Source organism: Prunus persica, chromosome G8 (assembly GCF_000346465.2).
Source record: "Prunus persica cultivar Lovell chromosome G8, Prunus_persica_NCBIv2, whole genome shotgun sequence".
Classification (NCBI taxonomy): Eukaryota; Viridiplantae; Streptophyta; class Magnoliopsida; order Rosales; family Rosaceae; genus Prunus; species Prunus persica.
Window position 1 is genome coordinate 15,081,628 of NC_034016.1, and position 22,393 is coordinate 15,104,020.

Consider the following 22,393-nt stretch of genomic DNA (forward strand, 5'->3'; position numbering starts at 1 on the left):
CAATTGTCGTAGGGGACAATGATAAAATCGCCACACTTTCAAATCTTATAACCATAGGTAGCAACATACCCGTCTTTTCCAAATTCAACAAATGGAGTGATTGATATAGAAAATAAAATAAATATGAATTAAATTTATAATTTACAATTGAGAAAATATTTTTGAGATTTAGATAGAAGAAGATGATTGCCGAACCGCGCAAGCGACCAACTGGGCCCACTGCCTCAACCTCATCTTCACCATCTCCGCATCACCAACTTCTGAAACAAAACATCAAGAAAAATCAACAATTATCATCCGTCGGATCAAAAGTCCACGGTGAAATCAATCAATCCGACGGTGTGTATCAACCAACCTGTTAACAAGCTCTTACTGCACTGCGTATTTACAGCGTGGTAAAACTCCAAGGCGGGTAAAGTATCGGACAGTTTCGGGTCGATAACGGGCGAATCGAACCCGAACCCGAGCTCAATGCACGCTTTGAGCTCCTCCAAATCGTCTTCCGAGACGCTTTTGCTGCGATTGAGGCGGCGCGCGCTGCAGCTGCTCTTCCGGCGCTGCCACGTCTCGTCGCGGAGCGTGTCGGGCGACCACGAGTTCTGCTTGTACAGAGGTCGAGGCGGTGGCGCTTGGGTATTCTCCATGGGCTCGCCGCTGGAATGTCTTATGCGTCGTCGTTTCCGTGGCTGCCGGGGCGGACGAGGGTTTGGGATTTCGTGTAGGTTAAATTGTAATATTATCCATGGGAGTTCGCCGGTTGGTCGGCGGCGGGGAAGGTTTTTATAGATAGGGTTTGATTGGTTGCCACTTCAGAGTTGAATTAAGAATGAGGTGGTGGTGGGCCATGGTTGAGGGGTCTACATAGATGACAGTAAGGTCGTAGTGGGTCATGGTTGGTGGACCTTAATTTTTAACTTAAATATTTTTATTTTCAAAGTTTGAATTTCCAATCCTCTTTTATTTTTTTTTTTAAAAAAACATATATTTTTCAAATTACATCATCTATATATCTATATCTACAGAGAGCTTCCATTGAGGGATCCCTCAAATAAGCTTATTTGAGGGACACCCCTTGTAGGCCCCACTCCGGATTGTATTTTACTAATCCAAACCGTCTATTTTGTAGATACTCATTCAAAGATCATCCCTACAAAAAATCACTTGAATCTGATATCATTTGACCACTTAATTAAGTTATTGAAATTTTAGCATTTTCTTAAAGTACCGTGTTCATTGATTTTGTAAGACACAATTAGATGTCGAAACGGTTTCCGATTTGTCTAATTTTTTGTTAGGATGATCTATGAATGAAGATCTAAAAAATAGATGGTTTGGATCATTGGGAAAAAAATTGTAGGGTACCCTAAAGGGCGTCCCTCAATAGAAGGGAACTGTCTATATCTATATCTATCTATATATATAAAGCAAAAAGAAGAGAATTGTGAAACATTCAAAATATCAGAAAATGCAATTGGTTAATGCAAAATATTAAAAATTGAAATTATTAATTAAATGAGAATAATATGGTAAATTCACACTTTTTTATATTAAAAAATTAAAATTAAAAGAAAAATTAGATCGTGAATTCTATTTTTATGGAACACAACTACCCATTATCTTTTTTATTCTAAAATAAATTTAAAATAAAAAAAATCACCTCTCGTAGGTCTGGAAGCGCATGCGGAGAGGCTAATATATATAAAGTAAAAGACCGAGAATGATGAAACATTTAAAATACTAGAAAATGTCCTTGATAAATTCAAACATTAAAAATTAAAAATATTAATTAAACGAAAATAATAAGGTAAATTCACATTTTTTCATATTAAAAAAATTAAAATTAAAAACAAATCAGATAATAGGTTTTATGGAACATAACTATCCATATTATCTTTTCTTAATTTAAAAATAAAAATAAAATGTGCCAAGGGGCTAGTAATTAATTTAATGTTGTTATAAGCTTATAACAATTTTGGACGGAGCATGAATATGACTGACTTCCTCTTCTTTCCAACCTTCCAACTACTAATTTGGTTCAATCCACACGTGTGGTATTTACCCTTTCAACTTCTCATTTTTCTTAAGTTTTTAATATAAGTGATAGTCTAAATTACAAAGGGAGGAAGTTTCTCACACTACCAATGTTATGGAGGTTTGAACATGAGAACACTGATCAAGAAACTCCCAAAGCAGACGTTTAAAACTAAACATTGAAAAATACCCCAAAAATAGATATTTGTTTTCTAAGGAAAGAACCCATATATGCCTCTACGCCTAGGCTACTTGTTAGCCCTCCCAAGAATTTTTATTTATTTTCTTTCTTGTCCATGGTGTCAAAGTGAAGCAAGGTGACTGGACCCAAGCTGGCAAATGGAATGAGTCATAACTGATGTGGGATCAACAAATCAACAGGTTGTATTCTTTCTTGCCAAAATGATGGCTTCATATCCAAGCATCAATTAGGCAGTTGGTGCCTCTTGTACATTTGACCATGGCTTTTCTAGTTCAACTGGCACCAAGTTGGCAAAATCATTAGCAATGTTTTTGGATGAGGCACTTTGAAGTGACGGGACATTAAAGTCATTAGATTTTAAAGTGAGGGAACTCTAAAATAATGGGATTTGATTGGGTAATTTCTTATAAATATCAAATTTGTTTGTTCCTTTTTTAGACTATTCAGTTTATTATATATCTATCCCCTTTTTTTTAATCTGTTTTTCTCTCTCTCTTTTTGTCGAGATATTCTTTCCAGTATTTTTTTTTCTCATTGTTTTTTGTGTGTACTTTTCTCTATTTTTTTAAATCTCGAACCTAAGCAGGAACCTCCTGTAAAGTAATAACAATTTAGCTTTATGTCATCAATGAGGTACAGAACAGGTGAAACAATAATACATTAATCTTCACCAATGAAACAATAGTTATAAAAATAAAAATAAAAATAATCAGGATCCTGACTTCTTAATCATTTTGATCAGAAAATGTCCATACAAGCTAGCACTCAGCTGCAATCTTGCACCTAGACTGAGAAAGCAAATCATGTACAAAAATTAACTAATATGAATCATGTTCAAAAATTCAATTGAAATCATAAGCTCTAAAATTTTACAAAAACCCAGCCAATTCATTCTTTTTTCAGGTTTTGTTAGATAGGTCTCAAACAACAGAAACTGCGTCACCATTTCAAGCAAGTAAGCAGCACATAAATGTATCCAATAGTTGAAATTGAACTTAAAAGACCAGAACCAAAAATCCCCCTTTGAATAAAAGGAAATACATTGCTTGAGAGCAAAACAGAACGAAAGCAATAGAGGAAAACTCCTCCTGGGAAGAATAAACAGTTGCATGATAATCAAAAAACTCTCGGCTCACAAAAGAACACAAGAAGGTAATTTAAATATGTTTTCCCTTCGAAGCAAATTATGATTTGGATTATAAGTTGCATCAACTAAACCAAAGTCCAACTACTTATGAGTTACATAGCCCTCCTGGTGGTTTTCCAGAACCACACGCTCAATTGAATCACAAACTGTCAATATAAAAACAAAAAAAATCCAAAACAATTATCTCAATCATTCAGAACCATCAAGCACGCCAACCACACAGATCTCCTAATCTTACATCATTCAGAACCATCGCTCACCTTAACCAATCTTTACTTTAAAGGGAGAAAGAAAAAGAAGAAGAAAGTACAACTCTCACTGGTCAGAGGTTTCATAAAATGCAAAGCTAAAAGGCAAGGTGAAGGAAGAAGGCCATGAGAGCAACTCTTGTAGTTAACAGTGAGAGTTGCTCTCGTGGGCAACATTGTATTCAAAGAGCCTATTGCTTCACAATTGTATTCAAAGAGCCTATTGCTTTACCATTGTATTCAAATCAGCATTTTTTAATATCTAAAGAATATATTTATCTGCAAATTTGTATATTTAAAGAGGGTCTGCCTTTGAAATTTGTTATGGCACTTTTCAGAACAGGTCATGCACCCATCAACTCAACCTAACCAAACAAATAGAACCACATATAACCAGATTAGCAAAGCAGCATAAACATAGAAATTAACAGGACACTTTCTATAACTTAAGAGGCTACATATCACACTTCCTGTTTTACCAAATGTCTATTTGCTCATAAATTAATATGTCCAATTTCAATATAGAATCTGATTTCGTTTTTTCTTTTTGGGATGTTTCTCCTCCTTTTTTTTCCTCTCATATTGGGAATTTCACATCTTATGCTCCACTCCATTTGTTTAGATAGAAACCGTCCACTCATTTAGCAAAAGACAGTTATTGCTGTTATATCCTGAAGTAGAAATCATGGATAAAGAGATGAAGAACAAGAATTAATACTACCCCAACTCAATTATATATCAATTTTGTTATTTTTTGTGAATATTTTGTATCTGAACCTTGCACTTCTCCACTTGCAGTCAACACTACCCAACTCTCCAAATCTGAACACACACAAGAGGCAAAGTGGATACCCTAAACCTTCATCTGAGAAACTCTAACCCAGTCAAAATTGAACCCCAAATCCATCACAAATTGAACCAAAATCAGAGAAAAGAAGTTGGAATCAAACATTGAATCCAATAATCACAGAGAGAAAAGGAAAGGGATAAGAATTTGTACCATCGTTCGTGATTCATCGGTGTTGGTCGTGGCTCGTCAGCGTTGGTTGTGGTTTGTCCCATTTGTGGTCGTTCATCTCATGAAGTTCTCTTCTTTGGGCTTCACAAATAGGGTAATTGGGCACATGGAAGCCCAAATCCCTTGTTCAAGTCCCCCATCCAAACAGACCCTAGAAGAATTAAAAAATGTACCTTCCAATCTTACATGATTGATATTTGGTTGTCACCAATAATCCCCACAAGAGCAAGCTCCATCCTTGAAATGATGAAAACGGTTAGAATCCCTTACAATGATCTCCCTCTCTGTAATTACTGATATGAACTTGGTTGCATTGTGGCAATCCCCGCATACCCGCAAGTTCTTGAAGATCCGGATGGGAGTTTTCGGAGGAGTGCTGATGAGTCCGAATGCAATTGCCAGTCTCTCGCTGTGGCTATTGAGGATGTGCTCCTTCTCATCATCCTCAACATCCTGCAACACAAAGCTGAAGTCGGGAACGTAACCAAGGCTCTTCATTTTTGCAGTCAGATCGCTCAACTTCTGGTATATCTCCTGGCATTTCGGATGAGATTGGTTTGCAGTATAAAAGACATCGACGTTGTTGTTAACTTCTATTGAGCTCCACCCAGGAGTTTTTGACAGTCCCCGGTTTCTGGCCAGGGATCTCACTTTCTCCACACCTTCCCACTTCCCGGAATTTGCGTAAATATTTGACAACAAAACATAGTAGCCCACGTTCTCTGAATCAACTTCAAACAAGCGTTCTGAGGCAATCCTGCCCAAGTCAACATTTCCATGTATTCTACAAGCACCAAGTAGAGCACCCCACACAGAAGCATCAGGCCGTACAGGCATGTTATCTATAAAACTATATGCCTTGTTTAAATGCCCAGCTCTACCAAGCAAATCTACCATGCAGCCATAGTGCTTTAAATTAGGCTTGATTCTGTATTGCTCCTGCATCATATGAAAGTACGATTGACCTTCATCGACCAAACCTGAATGGCTACAAGCTGACAGTAACGATACAAAGGTTACATGATCTGGCTTAACCCCCTCATCTAGCATATCTTTGAATAGCTTCAGAGCTTTCTCACCGTGCCCATGAACTCCATGACTAGAAATTACGGCATTCCAAGGGATTGCACTCTTCCTGGGAACTTGGGAGAATAACAACAATGCATCATCTAGTCTCCCGCATTTTGCATACATGTCAATCAAGCAGGTTCCCACAAATACATCCAAGTCAAGGCAATTCTTAATCACCCGTCCATGAATTTTCATCCCTTGTTGCAAGGCTCCTACAGAGGTATATGCTGGTAGAATGCTAACCCAAGTTCCATGGTTTGGAATTATTTCTTTGTACTCTTGCATCATTCGGTACACTTCAATTGCTTCACTTGCAAGACCATTTTGAGCATAACCTGTGATCAAAGTATTCCATGATATCACATCCTTGATAGGAAGTCCTTCAAAAACGGTACGTGCAGAATATATAGCACCCAACTTTGCATACATATCCACAACTGCATTTCCAATGACAACATCTTGCACAAAAAAATCTCTCCTCAAGATGAATCCATGAACAGACCTACTCTTTGCAGCATCACTTAACTGAGCTAAAATTGAGGCCAAACTAACTAGTGTTAAAAAATCGGGTTGAATTCCAAGTAGTTGCATCGAATAAAATAATCCAAGTGCAGTCATTGGATCATCATTCTGCTCATATGCGGCAATTATTGAGTTCCATGAAACCAAATCTCTTATGTCCATTTGATCAAAAATCCTCCGTGCATGCCCCAAGCTACCAAATTTGGAATACATGTTAATTAAAGCATTGCAAATTAACAGATCAAAGTCTAGTCCATGCTTTATGACATACAAATGAATCAACATCCCACTTAAGATATCACCTGATTGTGCACAAGCAGTTAGTAGACTTGTGGCAGTTACACGATCCATCTTTACCCCGTCTGATCTCATTTCAATTAAGACATCCAATGCATCTGCTGCATTCCCATTTTGACAAAACCCAGAAATCATTGCATTCCAAGAACCCACATCTCGAATTGGCATCTCATCAAACAATCTACAAGCAATGCCAACAAAACCAAACCGGGAATACAAATGGACCAAGGAAGCAGCCACAAAGACATCCCATTCAAACCCGAGCTTTAGAATCTGACAGTGTATCCTCTTCCCGTCAACTAGATTCTGACAAGCTTTCAAGACAGGAGGAAATGTGTAGAAATCAGGTCGAAGACCGGAGGTCAACAAAAACTGAGAGAAACAATCTATAGCTTCACGGAAATGCCCACTGCGAACATAAGCAGATACCATGGAATTCCAGGTATAGACATCTTTCCTCGGTATCAAATCAAAGGTGATGCGAGACAATGACACATCACCAAGGTAGGCATAACGATTGACAAGCCTGGCGGAAAGAAAGATATTTTGAACTTTTCCTGATACCACAAGAAAAGCATGGAGTTGCTTAGCATGGTGAACGTTAGTGCAGGATTGGAATAGAAGGTCGATATCATCATTTTTGTTCTCATTTGCAAAGCCATCTGATGAAAATTGCAAAGTATTTGTAGCTGCCGAGAACAATTGACAAGAAAGTCGAAGCGAGGGCAAAAATTTGGAAACATGCCTACCTTTGCAGGTGGGCACCAAACTGGAAACAGATATAAAAAACATCAGCAGGGCAGTGAATAAGCTTGAGTAAACAAAATGAACTGTGCCAATTGCATATTCCCTTCCTCAACACACAAATGAAACATGATCACTAAAACAGTGAAAACAATAAATATGAAAAAATATATAATATAATCCTGTATGGAAAATTGATGTTTCATTCAGTAATAATATACAAGGATGCTTATCCCTTGGGATTCCATGGTTGTTCCTTAAGTAAAGAAGCTCATCTTTAAATAGATAGACACATACTAATTGTAATTAGAAATGTTGTGAAATGATCACTCAGCTCTTCCAATCATCCAATCTCTCTCACTCATATACTACTCTAAAGTATAGATTATGAAGAAAGAAAAAAAAAAGTTATTTGCTTAATGTGACTTGAAAATTACACCAAAACATGAAATTTCTTGAAGTTAGAAGATTTAGTTCCATCTGTTTTTCAAGAATTTCTCAGCAACAAAACAAACTGTAGGGTAAAGAACAACAGAGGGAATGGTAATGGAGGTTCCTACCTGAACATACATGAAGGTTTCAGAGAAATTCCGAACGTTTCAATGGACTTGCTTAACAGAAGATGCCTCCCACCAGTGAGGGTTTAGGGTTTTAGATTAGAGATGAAGCTCAGAGAGATGATGAGCTCGTCTCTAATGAGGGGTGGGCTTATATGCGGTGCTATTGTAGCCGTTGGATATATCTGATCTGATCAGAACCGTGGAATTTTAAAGAGGAGTTTCACGTAGAAACGGGTAAAATAAAACCCGTATTTCCAATGAAGACCCGACCCGACTAACAACCCCTGAACAAAACGAAGCGATGGCTTCGAGATGGAACAGTTCGATTCGATGTAAATGGTACACACGTTCAGATGGATCACCAATTACATCCTCTGAAAATCCCTCAATCGCAGGCCTGAAATCGTCCTATCCGAATATTTTAAAAGTATAGCCGCGCGGCTATACTCTTGAAATATATTCGAATATTTTAATCATATAGCCGTGCGGCTATACTGGTTAAATATATTGAGATATTTAAATAGTATAGTCAAATATTTAAATAATATAACCATGCAGATATACTATACTATTACAAGTTAAACACAAATTTTTATTTACACCAAAGAAAACTTAAAAAAATCTCACAATGTACTGATGCTCTCAAGTCCCAAGTCCAACTGAGGCAGTGCCCTCAAAGTTTGGCCAACCGATCTGATCAGAGATTCCTCAACATGCTTAAGCAGGACGTACTCCTCCTGGCCGCCACCAAACTCTGTTTTCTTCTTTTTGCCGGGGCCGTAATCGCATGACGCCACCACATTCAGTCGCATCTGAAGCGGCTTTCTAGTGCGGGCCCACCATTACTCCTCCCCCATTTTTTTAGTACGAAAAGGAATCACAGCGCTACACGTGGCGCCTGTCCTCCCACTAACAGTGCCACAAATTTAGTACCCATTTTATCAGATTGATGTAATTTTATTGTTGGGGAAAGGCATGGCATCTTTTCACCGTCTTTTATTTGGATCTGCGCTCTTGATAAGGGATGGCCCACTATATTCACATGCGCGATTCCTTCATCCCTGTATTTTTATAAATTTGATTTTGTTGGATTTTATTCTATACACTTCACACCAACCACATGAGCAAATTAAACCTCACTTTGGGACATAATGTTCTTATATTAGAAGAATAATAAGTATTTTGTCGTTAAATTCATGGTAGAACATCAGGTTATAAAGAAATGATGCACAAAAGCCAGGTTGTAAAGAAATGATGCACGAAAGTTTGTATGTATGCAATCTCAAATTTTAATATTTGTGTTTATAAGAGGTACATAAGCAATAGCGAAATTAGAAATATTTACAAGGGTGGAGTGGGCTAACTAGCTTTCTCTTGGAACATGATGAGGTGGTGGGGTGGGCAAATTTTTACTCGGTTGGAGCCCGTCATAGTCTTGTGGTTTTGCACTCGACTAACAATGAGAAAGTTATACCAATACCATCAACCATGTTTGGTTCAGATGTTTGTTTTTGCAACTCTGGGGGGGATTGTTGTCTTTGTATGTCTCCAAATTTCTGAAGCTATTATTGAATTTATTCTCCTATATTTCTTTGTTTATGCAGTAAGCTTTTTTGTGTATGCAGTTTGATCTATGAACATGGATGAACTTTTGAAAAAAAAAAAATTTGGACTGCTGAAGAAACTCAAGGCATGACATCTACTTCTGGGGCTGGAGAAGGAAGTGCTCCTGGGGGTAATTTGCAGAGACAGTTGACAGTTGATAAGGTTTGGAAGGACTTGATTGGAGAGACAAGTGATACTAAATATAGAAAAGTTGATATAGATTCAAATTCCCATCCTGGAGTTGGGTTTAATCCTCGAATTTGGTGACTTTGATACAAGTCCTTTGACTTTTGTGCCACATAGGATTATATTCTTTTTTAAATATTGTATGATGTAACCCTTTGATTTTTATATTTTTAAAATTATTTTTTGTTCCAATATTGTCCATTATCTTAGATTACTTACCTTAATGAGATAATTAGCCAATATTATATTTCTTTCCTTAGCCAATTTACCCTTGAGCACATAAAACGTAAGAAATAATGAAGTTATTAACTACAGCAAATTTTTATGGTGGTTTTATAATAAATTACTAAATTTATGGTAAGTAAAGCACCTAATTAGGAAGACTTTTTTTTTTTTCTTTTTTAAATGTTGTACATTGACATAAGAAAGAAATAATGGAGATTCAGAGTTGGGGTTCATCCCAAGGCACAAATGACTGCTGAAGCATGGTCTAATATCCATTTGCTATGCAATCATAGTATTGACTTTTTCTTCTTCTTCTTCTTTTATTATATTATTATTATTTTATGTTGAATACATGCTCAACTTTGAATGAGGTTTAGTCATTTTGTTCTTTATAGTTGTTCTTTTAAGTATAGTATACCTGAAATATAAGTAATACATTTTTTGATATATTTATATATATATATATCTAAATTATAGGTAACATATTCCTTCAACAAAAAAAAAAAGCTATTAATTGACTTTTTTGCCTTTTTGTTTATGAATCTAAGTTATAGGTAACATGCACTTTACCACTTATCTTTTTTATGTACCGGAGATATAGGTGGTATATACTATCTGACTTATGTTTTTATGCACCTAAGTTATAGGTAATTTAATATTCTGCTTGTTTATTTTTCCACCTTACTTATAGGTAAGATGTTTTGTGGTTTGTTCAGCCTATGATGTAGATATATTATCCCATGGTATAGATATATTGCCCTATTGTCCATCCCATAGGTACAATATGTGGGTCTGTCTTTTATTGATTAAATGGTATATATTAGGTAAATATTATCAAGGAAAGAATTCAAAATTCAATTTAAAGGAAATTATGCATTAAATTTATATTTTCAATATGTTTTTCTTATTTACCTCAAAGGGTAAAATCGACACAACAATAAAAGTAAATAAAGTCAAAGGACCTACATCTAAAACTAAAAAGGCGTGGACTAAATCCAATACCAGTTAATCGTTTTGGACCTAGATCTAAGAACCCCGTCACGGAAAGAATTCAAAATTCAATTTCAAGGAAATTATGCATTAAAATTAGATTTTCAATATATTTTTCTTATTTACCTCAAAGGGTAAAATCGACACAACAATAAAAGTAAATAAAGTCAAAGGACCTACATCTAAAACTAAAAACGCGTGGACTAAATCCAATACCAGCTAATCGTTTTGGACCTAGATCTAAGAACCCCTACTAAATATAATAGTGTTGCCACGGATTCAAATTTGCCACATAGATAAGAAACTTTGGGAGAGATGACTTTGGAGGATCAGTGGTTGTGAACTTGTGAGAGAAGATGTCCAACCAATTGTAGGCCTAACAATAGTGGATTCTACGGTAAATTAATGGCAAGGGCGAAACTATAAATTTTCTCAAGAAAGGTGGTGGTGGAGTGGACAAATTTGTACTAGGTTACGGTCCACCCTAATCTAAGGGTGGTTTTGTCCTCGATTAATGAGAAAGTTATACCAATGAAATCAACCATTTTTGACTTCACACGTCCAACTCATGTGAATGAAGTTCTTACAAAACATTCTCTGACTTCTCTATTTTGAGTACGCAAGCATCAAAGGAATAGAAAACCAAAAAATTGAATTACGTTGAGGTAATGCCTGATAATGATACCATAACTAACGAAACTATCGAAAAGACCAAACTATCTTACCCAAACCTTAAAACTAAAAAGAAAGATAAGACCTTTTTCTTTTGTTTGCAAGATCGTCTCCCTAAGTACAACACTGAAAGCAAGGGCATGACCAAATGCATCCAAGTAGGTTTTCAACATACAAAAAGGCATTGAACCTTCCATGTATTGACTTCTGCAACTTTGAGCTCAATGCTACCATAATTGATGAACTCATCCATACTTTATCCAATCAAAACATCACCATGTTCTGCAACTAAGAGTCAAAGTTTTGTTCCCAAGCAAGTCATAAACACACACCTTCCTCATCTGTTTATCTTTAGTTGATAAGTGTGACTCTTTTTCCCAAAAGGGCTTTGGGATTTTGACTTACAAAATCATCAACAAACAAACAAGAAAACGAAAGAAGGAAAAAAAAAACACCTAAAGAAATAAAATAAAAAGAAAAAGAAAAATCCTCATACTGCCACTGTTCTCGACCAATAAAACCAACCAAAAGATCTCTCAGTCCAATCAACCTGTCGGAGATCCCCCTTCAACGGCTCAGATCGTCCCACGTCGCCACCCCACATTGGGCAGACATCAAATCACGATCTCAGGCCCTGATTGGACCACGTTGCGAGATATGGATGGCTACCCAACCACTTTTAATATTAAAAAAATTTAAACAATTCCGAAATCTTAGCCTCCGAACCGTCCTTAAATAGCGACTCGTGTCGAGGCGGCACAAGACACTTGTCGCCTCCACACAACCCAGACACCCAAAGCTCAGAGAAACAGACACTCTCTCTCTCTTACCAGGCAGTCACTCCCAATTTTCCACAAAAAGAAAATTAAAAAAGAAAAAGAAAATAAGGTAAGTAAAGTCCTTCTCTTTCAATGCTTCTTTCTCTATCTATCTAACTCTGTCTTTTTGTTTATTTTTCATTTGAGCTATTTTTTCTGTTTATTGGGTTTTGTCTTTATCTGTTTTAATACATCTTAGTAATTATCTTAGTATTTTAGCGGGTTTTTTTATATTTATTATTTTAGCTGTAATTGTTTTTTGTTGGTCAAGGAAGCAAATTTATGGATTCAGATTACAGGGTTATTTGAGCTTTGTTGTTGTATGAAGTAAGATATGGTTAGGGTTTTTATTTGGTTTTTTAATGAAAGGTTTAAGCTTTTTGATTATTGGTTGTGATGAACAAAAATTGGAGAAATGGGTTGGTCTTGGATAATGGTTATGAGAGTATAGATTTTGATGTTGTTATGATTTAATGGAGCTGGAGAACTTTGGAAGATCATGTTAGTGGTCCAGTACTATGTTGGTTTGAGTGAGTTTGTGGATCTGAAGCTACTGGGAAAAGTATTTGTTATCACAGTTTTTATCTGAATATATTGGACAGGTGGAGATGAACAATTTGCTTGGTTCTGATCATTTTCACATTCTTGGTTCTTCATAAAGTTCAAATTCTAGGCAATAGAATCTTGTGTGAGATATTGACTTTAATGGTTTGAGTTGTGTTGTCAAGCCTCTGTTGGTGGGTTGAATAAAGCCGCTGTTAAGTTTGTTTTCGGACATTTGTCTGTTTTTGGAACTCTGAGGGGGTTGTTGTCTTTGTATGTCTCCAATTTTCTGAAGCTATTATTAAATTTATTCTCTTATTTCTTTGTTTATGCAGAAAGTTTTTTGTGTATGCAGTTTGGTGCTTTTGGGTTTTCTAATTCAGTTCATGCATAGAACTGTTTCACTGGCCTATCATTTTCCTGATTTTTGTCTGAACTATGTGTGTTCTACTTGGATGGATATATAGGAAAGTTTGCACAGCTAGCTGTTGCTAGTATTTCAAGGTGCCAGAAGATGGGGTCTAATTTCAACTTCAAGAACTTTGGTGATGCACCACCTGGGGAAGGCAATGGTGGGAAGGCAGCAGGAAATTTTACGTTGGCCCGGCAGCCTTCCGTATACTCTCTGACGTTCGATGAGTTCCAGAACACCATAGGTGGACTTGGAAAGGATTTTGGATCTATGAACATGGATGAACTTTTGAAAAATATATGGACTGCTGAAGAGACTCAAGGCGTGACATCTACTTCTGGGGCTGGAGAAGGAAGTGCTCCTGGGGGTAATTTGCAGAGACAAGGGTCATTAACTTTGCCACGAACACTTAGTCAGAAGACAGTTGATGAGGTTTGGAAAGACTTGATTAGAGAGACAAGTGATGCTAAATATAATACTGTTGCTATGGGTTCAAATTTGCCACAGAGACAACAAACTTTGGGAGAGATGACTTTGGAGGAGTTTTTGGTGAGAGCAGGGGTTGTGAGAGAAGATGTCCAACCAGTTGTAAGGCCTAATAATAGTGGATTCTATGGTGAATTATACCGTCCAAATAACCACAATGGTTTAGCTCCCGGATTTCAACAACCAAGTCGAACCAACGGTCTTTTAGGTAATCGAGTTGCAGATAACAATAATTCGGTTCTTAATGTTGGTGGAGTTAGATCTTCTCAGCAACAAACACAGCAGCTGCCCCCACAACAGCAGCCACTCTTCCCCAAGCCTACAAATGTAGCGTTTGCCCCTTCTATGCATTTAACAAACAATGCTCAGTTAACAAGCCCAAGAACCAGGGGACCAATGACTGGGGTTGTGGAACCTTCTATGAACACTGTTTTCACTCAAGTTGGTGGGTTTCCAGGTGCAGGAATTGGAATGACTGGTTTAGGTACTGGGGGCGGTGCAGTTGCAGCAAGATCTCCCACAAATCAGATATCACCGGATGTGATTGCTAAGAGCAGTGGGGATACATCGTCGTTGTCACCAGTTCCTTACATGTTTAGCCGGGGAAGGAAGTCCAATGGAGCTTTGGAGAAAGTAGTTGAGAGAAGGCAAAGGAGAATGATAAAAAACAGAGAGTCTGCTGCAAGGTCCCGAGCTCGTAAACAGGTGACTACATTGGTTATGCTGCCATCATACATTATTCATCTGTTAAGTACTATCTCAATTTGTTGCTCATTGTCTTTTGAATTTGGCTTCACTTTGTTGTATTTGCTAATCAAGTGGTTTTTGTGGTTTAGTTGTTGTTTTAGACCTATATTTTGATGTCTAGTTTGGTGGCATTTTGTGCATCAACATGCATTTGCGCTGATCCTTACATATGCATAGTTTTCTGGTGAGAACCTTACAAATGCATACTTTGGGATATCTGCACACACCAGCAGAATTGTTAACGAATTAAACAAAAACTATGGTTAAACAAGCACAAAGTAGCCATGCCACGTGGGAGAAAATAGGCAGTCAACAGACAAGTTCATTATGTTTATACTCATTTAGTTATGTTTTGGTGTATAGATGGACAGTCCACCACTTCAAGGTGGGTTGTCCTTTTATGTCTGCTAATGCTGATTCATATCTACCTAAAAATCCATAGAATCCTACTGATATTTGATGAACCCCAGTGAAGAGGTTTTGTCAGTTTCATTATGACGACATAAATGTGTAAAGCAGCCTTCTGCACTGCCGATGTATTTTACATCGTGTACAAAATTTAAAAGTGTTTAATCTTTTCTTTCTTAATTTTGACACAATTTCTGGAAGGCTAATCATCTTTGGGATTTTTTGAACTTAATATGTTTTCTGAGTTCTGGTCCTAGAATCGGCTCTTTGAATAGTGGCGCTTTGCTTTGTTCATACTTTTTTTGTTTAAGAAACATGATTGATACATTTTTTTAATAAACTTTTCTTCTCGATTTATTGCAGGCCTATACCTTGGAACTAGAGGCAGAAGTTGCAAAACTTAAAGAAATGAATGAAGAATTACAGAGAAAACAGGTATATAATTTATTTAAGTAAAAATTATTGGCCATTCATCTGGTTGTCCTAGTTTGGCTAACGCTGCTTGACGTTAATGTGGTTTCTGCAGACAGAAATAATGGAAATGCAGAAAGATCAGGTACATTACTGTACCTATTTCTCAAGTGCCTCACTGCCTTACATTTTATGTGATGTCTTATTGCTCCCAGTTAACATAATCAATGAGGCAAACGATAACATTCCTTTAGGAATTTCTTGTAAATTATGACTGTCAAAGTAGGCTGACAGATTTCTTTCTTGAATACTTTGGTAGATTTTGGAGACAGTGAAGCGGCAAAGGGGAGGTAAAAGGCAATGCTTACGACGGACATTGACCGGCCCTTGGTAACTTGGATGAAGTTGGACTGCAGATGTAAGATGAGTGCTTGATTTGCAAACATATAGGTAGTATGGTACAAAGATTGGAGCTTGTATCTGTTATCTGAATCCAATCTTATATTAGAAAGAGTAGGTAGCTGTCTGTATAGGAGAGGAGTGGTTGAGTTGTAAATTACAAACTACGGTCTCATCTTGTATATTAAACTTTTGTACTGGTATGATCGCTGTTTGCTTCTCATTTTGATTGCAGAGAGAGTCTAGGATAATTGAGCAAGTCATGTGTAAACTATTTTAGTATTGTCCATCTAAATAATTAATACATTTCTGCCCTTCATAAACTTTTATTTTCATGCATATAGGAATTGAATTCAATTAACGAATTGGCTCAGGTCTTCAGATTTGTTCACTTGGGTTTCGTATTCAAGTACTGTTCTTTTCATATATTTTCCCAGCTCTAGTATTTTGGGAAGGTGGAGGAGGGAATGCTGGAGATGTAAAAACTGAAATCTTAACCTGTTTTGTGATGGTAATTAATTTATATGAAAATCAAATCAAATGCAAGCTTATTTATGAGTTTCTCTCTTTTAGATGGCCCAAAAAACATAAAGGTGAAAAAGCCATTTCCCTTGACACAGTTTTGATGATGTTAACTTTGTTCTCTTCTATAAACATTATGAGTCATTCAAGTTATGGAACCTCAAATTAACCTACCTCATGGTAGTTCTTCAAAAGGCTTCAGCATCTCAGAATTTACAAATAGTAGAAAAGGCCATTTTACTCACCTCAGAACCTCAACCGCCACGTCTGAAATTAAATTGCTTGGTAGGTAGATAAACGGACCATTGTTTAAATAGGTTTTCAAAGGTACTTCAAACAACAATCCGTTGTAGTCTAGTTGGTCAGGATACTCGGCTCTCACCCGAGAGACCCGGGTTCAAGTCCCGGCAACGGAATATTTTTTTGGTTTTCAAGTTTTCCTTAGCAGAGAACGGTACAGTTCAATCGAAGTAATTATCTTAGACACAATCCCATTTTTTTTTTTTGGCCATCTTAATTTATCAATATTTGCACACATTTATTTAACAGCCTTCAAATTCCTCATCAACTTCTCATTCCAAAAGACGGTAAAGTCAACTGCAAAATATTTACAGCCCACGTAAGTATCCTATGAAGTCATGAAAATAAACAGAGTGGCTAAAAAGCCTGGAACACCTAAACTTACAAGAAGTAGCAACTAACAAAAATTTGCTACAAAATTTACAGGCCTTTCCATCTCAGATGCATTCTCTTTCACATCAATTACTGAAGGTTCACTGTCTGCACATAAATAAATGGTAAGTTGTTAATCGTAATGTTGCGGAAGCTTGACCAGCCAATGAGCAGTTTGGGGAGAAAATCACTTTAGAAACAGATGGACAACGTGGACAAACTCAATACTTTCGAACATCCATTTTCCAAAACTGTTTGGTATGAAGATTCTGCTTCCATAGGCTAATGTGATCTGACAGTCTACTCTCTTCATGGTTAAGGGATGAAGATTGCATTCCATCCGCAAGGACTTGGCTCTGAGTCCAGATCATCTTAACTCCTCGGGTACTCATAAACAAGGCCTTCTGCAACACTTCTTGCCCTTGCATGACCAAATAGTTTGCTCACAATAACCAATGCAAAGTCTGTGACCGTAGAAAGTCCCCTGCTTGTAATCACTTTACCATCAATCACTACTTTGGTGCCATTTACCACTTCGTTTGTCAGCTTGCTTACAATGGAAGGGTGAGCCGTGGCTTTCTTACCCTATGTTTAGCAAAAGAAGCATAAGGAATCATATAAGCCAAAAACAAAAACAAAAACAAAAATTAAGAAATAGTTTTGTGTTACCTTCAGTAAGCCTTGTCTATGTAGGATTCCCGGTGAGGAACAGACTGCTCCGTATATTCTTCCAGCTAGTTCTTGTTCTTTGAGGAGGTTCTTTAGAATCCTAGATTTGTTTAACCGCTCAGCACCAGCAGTTCCTCCCTATTACAATGAACCAGAACTGTTGAAGGCATATGAATTAATTATGGAGTTTTGGCATTTTATTTTGATTCTGCACCACAGAGATTAAGGGACATAGCCAAATATAACTTATCACTAACTATTTGGTTTGTCTCACCGGAAGAATGATTAAATCATAAGTTAACTCTGCAGCAACACCAATCAACTTGTCAGCAATGATTTTGGTGCCTTGAGATGCCAAAATCTGCACTGATTTTTCAACTGAAGCAACTACTACATCGACCTTTGCTCGTCGTAGAATATCTACAATAGTTACTACTTCAATCTCTTCAGAACCATTTGCAACTGGAATCAGAACCTACATGAATTCGAATGACAAAAGGCTTTTTAGGCCAAAATGAAGGAAAAACAGAGAAATAACGAATACCCACATTGACAGGCAGAAGATAAAACTATAAATAAATCTGGGCAAGCATGGAAAAGAGCAAGCAAAAGGTGAACTGTGAGCAAGGGTAGGAGTCAAAGAAAAAGAATGTAAAGATGAAGTTTTATCGTCGTATCTTTTGTTCATCTAAGAGAACATTACAAACACTGGACCAAGATTGGGTACCTACCAAATATGTTCTTTCTAGTGGATTTGTTAAAAGAAGAAAAAGAAGAAAACTTTCGGCCTTTTTTTTGGTAATGGGTCACCAAAGAATGACATTTTCTGTTTTCCATTAGGGTATTGGTCAATAGAAAACCAAACTGCGTGTCCATAGATCGAAGTGACAAAAAATTCAGTAATGAAACAGAAACAATAGAAACTTACATGAGGGATGTGATCAAAAGACCACTCAACTTTGTTGAACTCTTCCTTTCTAGAGTTATCATCATCGAGGCACACCAACTAATACAAGAGAGGCAGGGTATTAGCTTTAAAATATCAGGAAAAATAATGAAAGGGAAAAACCATATGGATACAACGAATTTGACTAGATATATACATATTTACTTGACACAAAGCACAATAGTTTAGGCAGTCTGTTCCTGGAGACACAATCTGACAGAGTTTTTTTGGATAAAAGAACCAAAAAAGTCATACCACTGACTTCTTAGACAGGTAATGTATGGTTCACAAATAACTTTGATTTGTTTTCTATTAATTTTGTATTTTGTACGTCAAAAGCAGACCCTTAAACCAATATAAGACACATTACCAGCCTTAATAATGTAGATTTTTATTTCGAACATCTCCCTCAAATCTGAGCTACTCGTCATATTCCAATTTCACTCTGAATCTTAAAGCCCTAAATGAATTTTGGGAAACATGAGGAAAAGGAACTTTCTGACTGCTTAGAAATGAGCTTTCTTGTTTAAGCATTTTTCTATTCCCTGTTACTTTCCCTTCACCTTTCCAAGATCTAAAAATGGAGTAAGTATTCTGTAAAGTCCGTTTCTTAAATTTATTCCCATCTAGTAAAAATATCTTGGTACAAGAGGATTATATGCAGATGATCCAATTGACAAAATTTAAAAGAACATGATCATATTTTGGGACACAATTGTTTCTTATAAGAACAATATATATGTATTTTAAAACACAATTAATCCTGGCATCTGGAGGTACATCTAAAACCTATGTATATAATTGTTTAGTCGATCTATAATTTTAAGGTAATTATCTGAACACTCACTCCTATGCTTGTATAATGAACAAAAAACTGAGACAGGGCTCAGCACTCACCAATGATTCTCCAATTCCCTTGGCAACAGATTCCCCAAATAGCTGTTCAACTAGGCATAGGGCAAAAACATAAGAAGTTCCAGGGCCACGGCTTGTTGTGAGCCCTTCTGAAACTTGAATGTTTGATTTGACTGCCCAGAACGTTGGAAGCTTGTGCATGAATGCAGGGTGGCATGTAGTCTTGCATAACACACTAGACAACCATTAGCCGGAAAACTACATTGAAATGCACAAAACTATGAAAATTTAACCAACATGAAGCCGAAGTTAACCCACCTGCCTTCTCCTTAGAAGACCCCATGGTAGAAGTGTTACTGCTGGAGCAGCACATATAGCTCCATATAACCTCCTTTCCTCAGCCTGTTTGCTTGTAATTTTCTGCAGTGCTGCGCAGTCTCTTAACCTCACCGAGCCAGGCATTCCTCCCTTAAGGGTCATATACATAACAGTAATCAGCGGATGTTATAAGTTTGTCAATTCAACATACAACTTATCACCAAACTTCCTAATATTAATATCCATTGGTTAATCAAAAGACAAAAACCAAGGGCAGTAATTGCATCACAATAATTCCAAAAATAACACCTCCAGCATGTAGACTACCTTGTGCCTACAGTATTTTTTGCTTCCAGCTATAGATACCCACTTTGACTCTTCTTGTTAAACTTTCTCCAGCTCTAGGCCAAAAAGAAGAAAACTTTCTATAGCTATCGTTCTAATTTGACGAACTTCGGTTGTTTTAAAAGAATCTCAACGACAAATATTACGTGTCTTCTGCTAGTTACTTAGTAATACTAGAAATTCATGAAATTTAACAAAAATTGGTTCAAAACAACTGACCGGCAAAGCCACGAGATCAAAAATTTGATCAGAACATGAGGAAATGGAGGTATCAGCAACCAATTTAGTACCACAAGAAGCTTCAATTTGGAGCTGTGGCTCCACCGAGGCCACAGTGACATCAGCACCAGCTCGGCGCAGAACATCAACTATAATGACAGCTTCCATTTCTTCTGTCCCCAACCCAATTGGAACCAGAACCTGCGCATACACAACAAACCCAAAAATTCAACTAACTCTCTCACTTAAGCTTCTTTGGTTGCTAAGAAAAAATATATCACAAAGCCAAGAACCCATTTTGCCAAAGTTCTCATTTCATTCATCCATTTTCTCAGCAACCACATGGAGAAGCTCATGTGGGTTTAGTGCATTTAGAGGAATGGACAAATGGGTATTGGAAAGACCTTCTTGGGAGGTAGCGATGTGGCTGTGGCTGTGCTTGTGCTGGTTGTACTAGAAACTGGGTTTGTCGCTGTTGTTGCAGAGAGGGTTTTAGTGGGTTTTGCCGAGTGTTTTGAAGTAGCTGTTCTTCGCTGTCCATAGGCCATGGACTTCAATGAGAAAGAAGGAACAGTAGCTGCAGAGGCAGCCATTGAAGCAAGCATTGGATAAGAGAATTTCACCGCGGTCGGTGAGAGAATAGAAGACACACACTCCATTGACGCAATTCCCAGTTTGGCGCTGGAATCATGAAGTGGACCTTTATCTGGGCTCGGTAGGATTTTCTTTTTTGGACCGAAGCATAGTCCACTTCACTTGAGTCCAAAACGGCGTCGTTTCAGGGAAGGTGGTTTTCTCCTCAAGTTATATCTTAATTTTCATCATTTTTCTGGGTTCATTTTCGTTTTCATAAATTAAATTAGCGATGCTAGATGATGTTTTTATGAGATATATTGGACACAAATTAGCTTGTTTCTCCACTACAATGTACAAGATAAGGGAAAATTGGATCAAGGACACTTGAACTATAAGCCTTGTTGTAATTTGTAATGTACCAAAAAGAAATTATGTTGCACCTCAATTAAAATTTTAGAAAATTTTGTTGCAATGCTCCATTTATATTCTTGTTTCATTTAATTTATTTTATTCAAGAAGATTTTTATTATTTATTTATTTAGAAACTGAAATTACAAAACGAAACCCCTATAACAAGAAAGCCCAAAGAGGTCGAAATAGAAAGAATAACAGATTGACAAAAGAAGCCCAAGCTCTCAACTAACTTGCAACGAGAGCCCATGGCCGAGCTTGGCAACCGCATCCGCAATGGAGTTTGCCTTCCTGAACACATGCTGGAAGCGAACAGAAGTTGTTGAAGAGCTAAGGTGCCAGATATCTTGAATAATTTGTTGGATACTCCACTGGGAAGTAACTTTTTTTAGGACACTGTTAATAACAAGTTTAGAGTCACCTTCTACCACAATTTGACCCCAGCCTCTATCAATAGCAACATCAAGACCATCCTGAAAGCAACATTTTCAGCCACATTTATGGAATTTTCACCAATGTTATTGGCACCAACCAGTAACACATGACCATCAGTATTCCAAATGACAAAACCAGTGGTAGCTTGGGAATTAATGACAGGCCCATCAAAGTTAATTTTAATCCAACATGTAGGGTGAGGATGAGAATCTTGGAACAACAGATTATTTCTGGCCTCCCAAATCTGCCAGCAAATGAGAATAGCTTTGGATAAGTGATCCAGACCTGGGGGGTTGAGTAGTGCAATCCAAAGAGGATAACCAACTAATGAAATCGCCAACTTGAGAAGGAAGAGAAGGGAAAACAGAGGAACATCCCCAAACATTCCTAGTAAAGTTACAATTCACAAACAAGTGTTAAATGGTCTCAAGCTGGTCATGGCAAAAAGGGCAGTCATAACACAGTCGATGCATAAATATGTGAAGTCTAGCTCTCACTTGAACTCTTATTTTATTCAAGAAGTTGCGCACCATTGTACATAACTGTTTTGAAAATGAGTCCAATTTTCATGTTACCCTTTTCTATGTGCCTCCCTATTACCCTTCTAATTTATTGACATGTACTTACACTTAACTTCTAACATAATAAACAAATAGGGTCTAGCCCACTGAAAAAGGACTTGA

General features: G+C 37.1%; 4 protein-coding genes, 1 long non-coding RNA gene and 1 other non-coding gene across 10 annotated transcripts; 3 read left to right on the forward strand and 3 right to left on the reverse strand.

Moving 5' to 3' along the window:
- On the reverse strand, positions 107–962 carry LOC18768376. Its single transcript, XM_020570626.1, has 2 exons — positions 356–962; positions 107–260 (listed from the first exon to the last, which is right to left on the reverse strand). The coding sequence occupies exons 1-2, from the start codon at positions 642–644 to the stop codon at positions 169–171; spliced, it is 381 nt and encodes a 126-aa protein (XP_020426215.1). The 5' UTR covers positions 645–962; the 3' UTR covers positions 107–168.
- LOC109946299 lies at positions 2,440–2,927 on the forward strand. Its single transcript, XR_002269494.1, has 2 exons — positions 2,440–2,579; positions 2,867–2,927. It is a non-coding gene; the product is annotated as an uncharacterized LOC109946299 (long non-coding RNA).
- Positions 2,830–8,190, reverse strand: LOC18766407 (pentatricopeptide repeat-containing protein At4g33990). Of its 3 annotated transcripts, none has more exons than XR_002269491.1 (3): positions 7,841–8,190; positions 4,629–7,305; positions 2,830–3,021 (listed from the first exon to the last, which is right to left on the reverse strand). XR_002269491.1 is itself a non-coding variant. In XM_020553750.1 (2 exons), exons 1-2 carry the CDS (start codon positions 7,846–7,848, stop codon positions 4,851–4,853), a joined length of 2,463 nt encoding a protein of 820 aa, XP_020409339.1. In that variant the 5' UTR covers positions 7,849–8,190; the 3' UTR covers positions 2,830–4,850. The 3 variants fall into 3 exon arrangements, 1 of the variants encoding a protein (XP_020409339.1); XR_002269492.1 differs by having other exon boundaries at positions 2,830–3,993; XM_020553750.1 differs by having other exon boundaries at positions 2,830–7,305.
- LOC18766233 (ABSCISIC ACID-INSENSITIVE 5-like protein 7) lies at positions 12,266–16,077 on the forward strand. 3 transcript variants are annotated; one of them, XM_020570428.1, is made up of 5 exons: positions 12,266–12,406; positions 13,347–14,482; positions 15,296–15,367; positions 15,459–15,488; positions 15,663–16,048. In XM_020570428.1, the coding sequence occupies exons 2-5, from the start codon at positions 13,394–13,396 to the stop codon at positions 15,735–15,737; spliced, it is 1,266 nt and encodes a 421-aa protein (XP_020426017.1). In that variant the 5' UTR covers positions 12,266–12,406; positions 13,347–13,393; the 3' UTR covers positions 15,738–16,048. The 3 variants fall into 3 exon arrangements, 2 of the variants coding, with proteins under 2 accessions (XP_020426017.1, XP_020426016.1); XR_002272926.1 differs by lacking the exon at positions 12,266–12,406 and having other exon boundaries at positions 12,462–14,523; positions 15,663–16,077; XM_020570427.1 differs by lacking the exon at positions 12,266–12,406 and having other exon boundaries at positions 12,469–14,482; positions 15,663–16,077.
- On the forward strand, positions 16,608–16,680 carry TRNAE-CUC. The gene has a single exon. It is a non-coding gene; the product is annotated as a tRNA-Glu (tRNA).
- Positions 16,806–21,025, reverse strand: LOC18768965 (protein DJ-1 homolog C). The gene is made up of 8 exons (XM_020553877.1): positions 20,693–21,025; positions 20,289–20,489; positions 19,725–19,874; positions 19,449–19,628; positions 18,534–18,611; positions 17,880–18,080; positions 17,606–17,743; positions 16,806–17,521 (listed from the first exon to the last, which is right to left on the reverse strand). The coding sequence occupies exons 1-8, from the start codon at positions 20,945–20,947 to the stop codon at positions 17,309–17,311; spliced, it is 1,416 nt and encodes a 471-aa protein (XP_020409466.1). The 5' UTR covers positions 20,948–21,025; the 3' UTR covers positions 16,806–17,308.

What these genes read in the sequence shown, in the direction of transcription:
- LOC18768376 (XM_020570626.1), bottom strand. Translation starts at nt 644, where the DNA reads ATGGAGAATACCCAAGCGCCACCGCCTCGACCTCTGTACAAGCAGAAC. An exon ending in CAGTAAGAGCTTGTTAACAG is followed by an intron (nt 261 to 355) that starts GTTGGTTGATAC and finishes GTTTTGTTTCAG; the next exon opens with AAGTTGGTGATGCGGAGATG.
- LOC18766233 (XM_020570428.1), top strand. Translation starts at nt 13,394, where the DNA reads ATGGGGTCTAATTTCAACTTCAAGAACTTTGGTGATGCACCACCTGGG. An exon ending in GGTCCCGAGCTCGTAAACAG is followed by an intron (nt 14,483 to 15,295) that starts GTGACTACATTG and finishes GATTTATTGCAG; the next exon opens with GCCTATACCTTGGAACTAGA. An exon ending in AAGAATTACAGAGAAAACAG is followed by an intron (nt 15,368 to 15,458) that starts GTATATAATTTA and finishes TGGTTTCTGCAG; the next exon opens with ACAGAAATAATGGAAATGCA.
- LOC18768965 (XM_020553877.1), bottom strand. Translation starts at nt 20,947, where the DNA reads ATGGAGTGTGTGTCTTCTATTCTCTCACCGACCGCGGTGAAATTCTCT. An exon ending in CTTTTGATCACATCCCTCAT is followed by an intron (nt 18,081 to 18,533) that starts GTAAGTTTCTAT and finishes GAATTCATGTAG; the next exon opens with GTTCTGATTCCAGTTGCAAA. An exon ending in ATGATTTAATCATTCTTCCG is followed by an intron (nt 17,744 to 17,879) that starts GTGAGACAAACC and finishes TCATTGTAATAG; the next exon opens with GGAGGAACTGCTGGTGCTGA.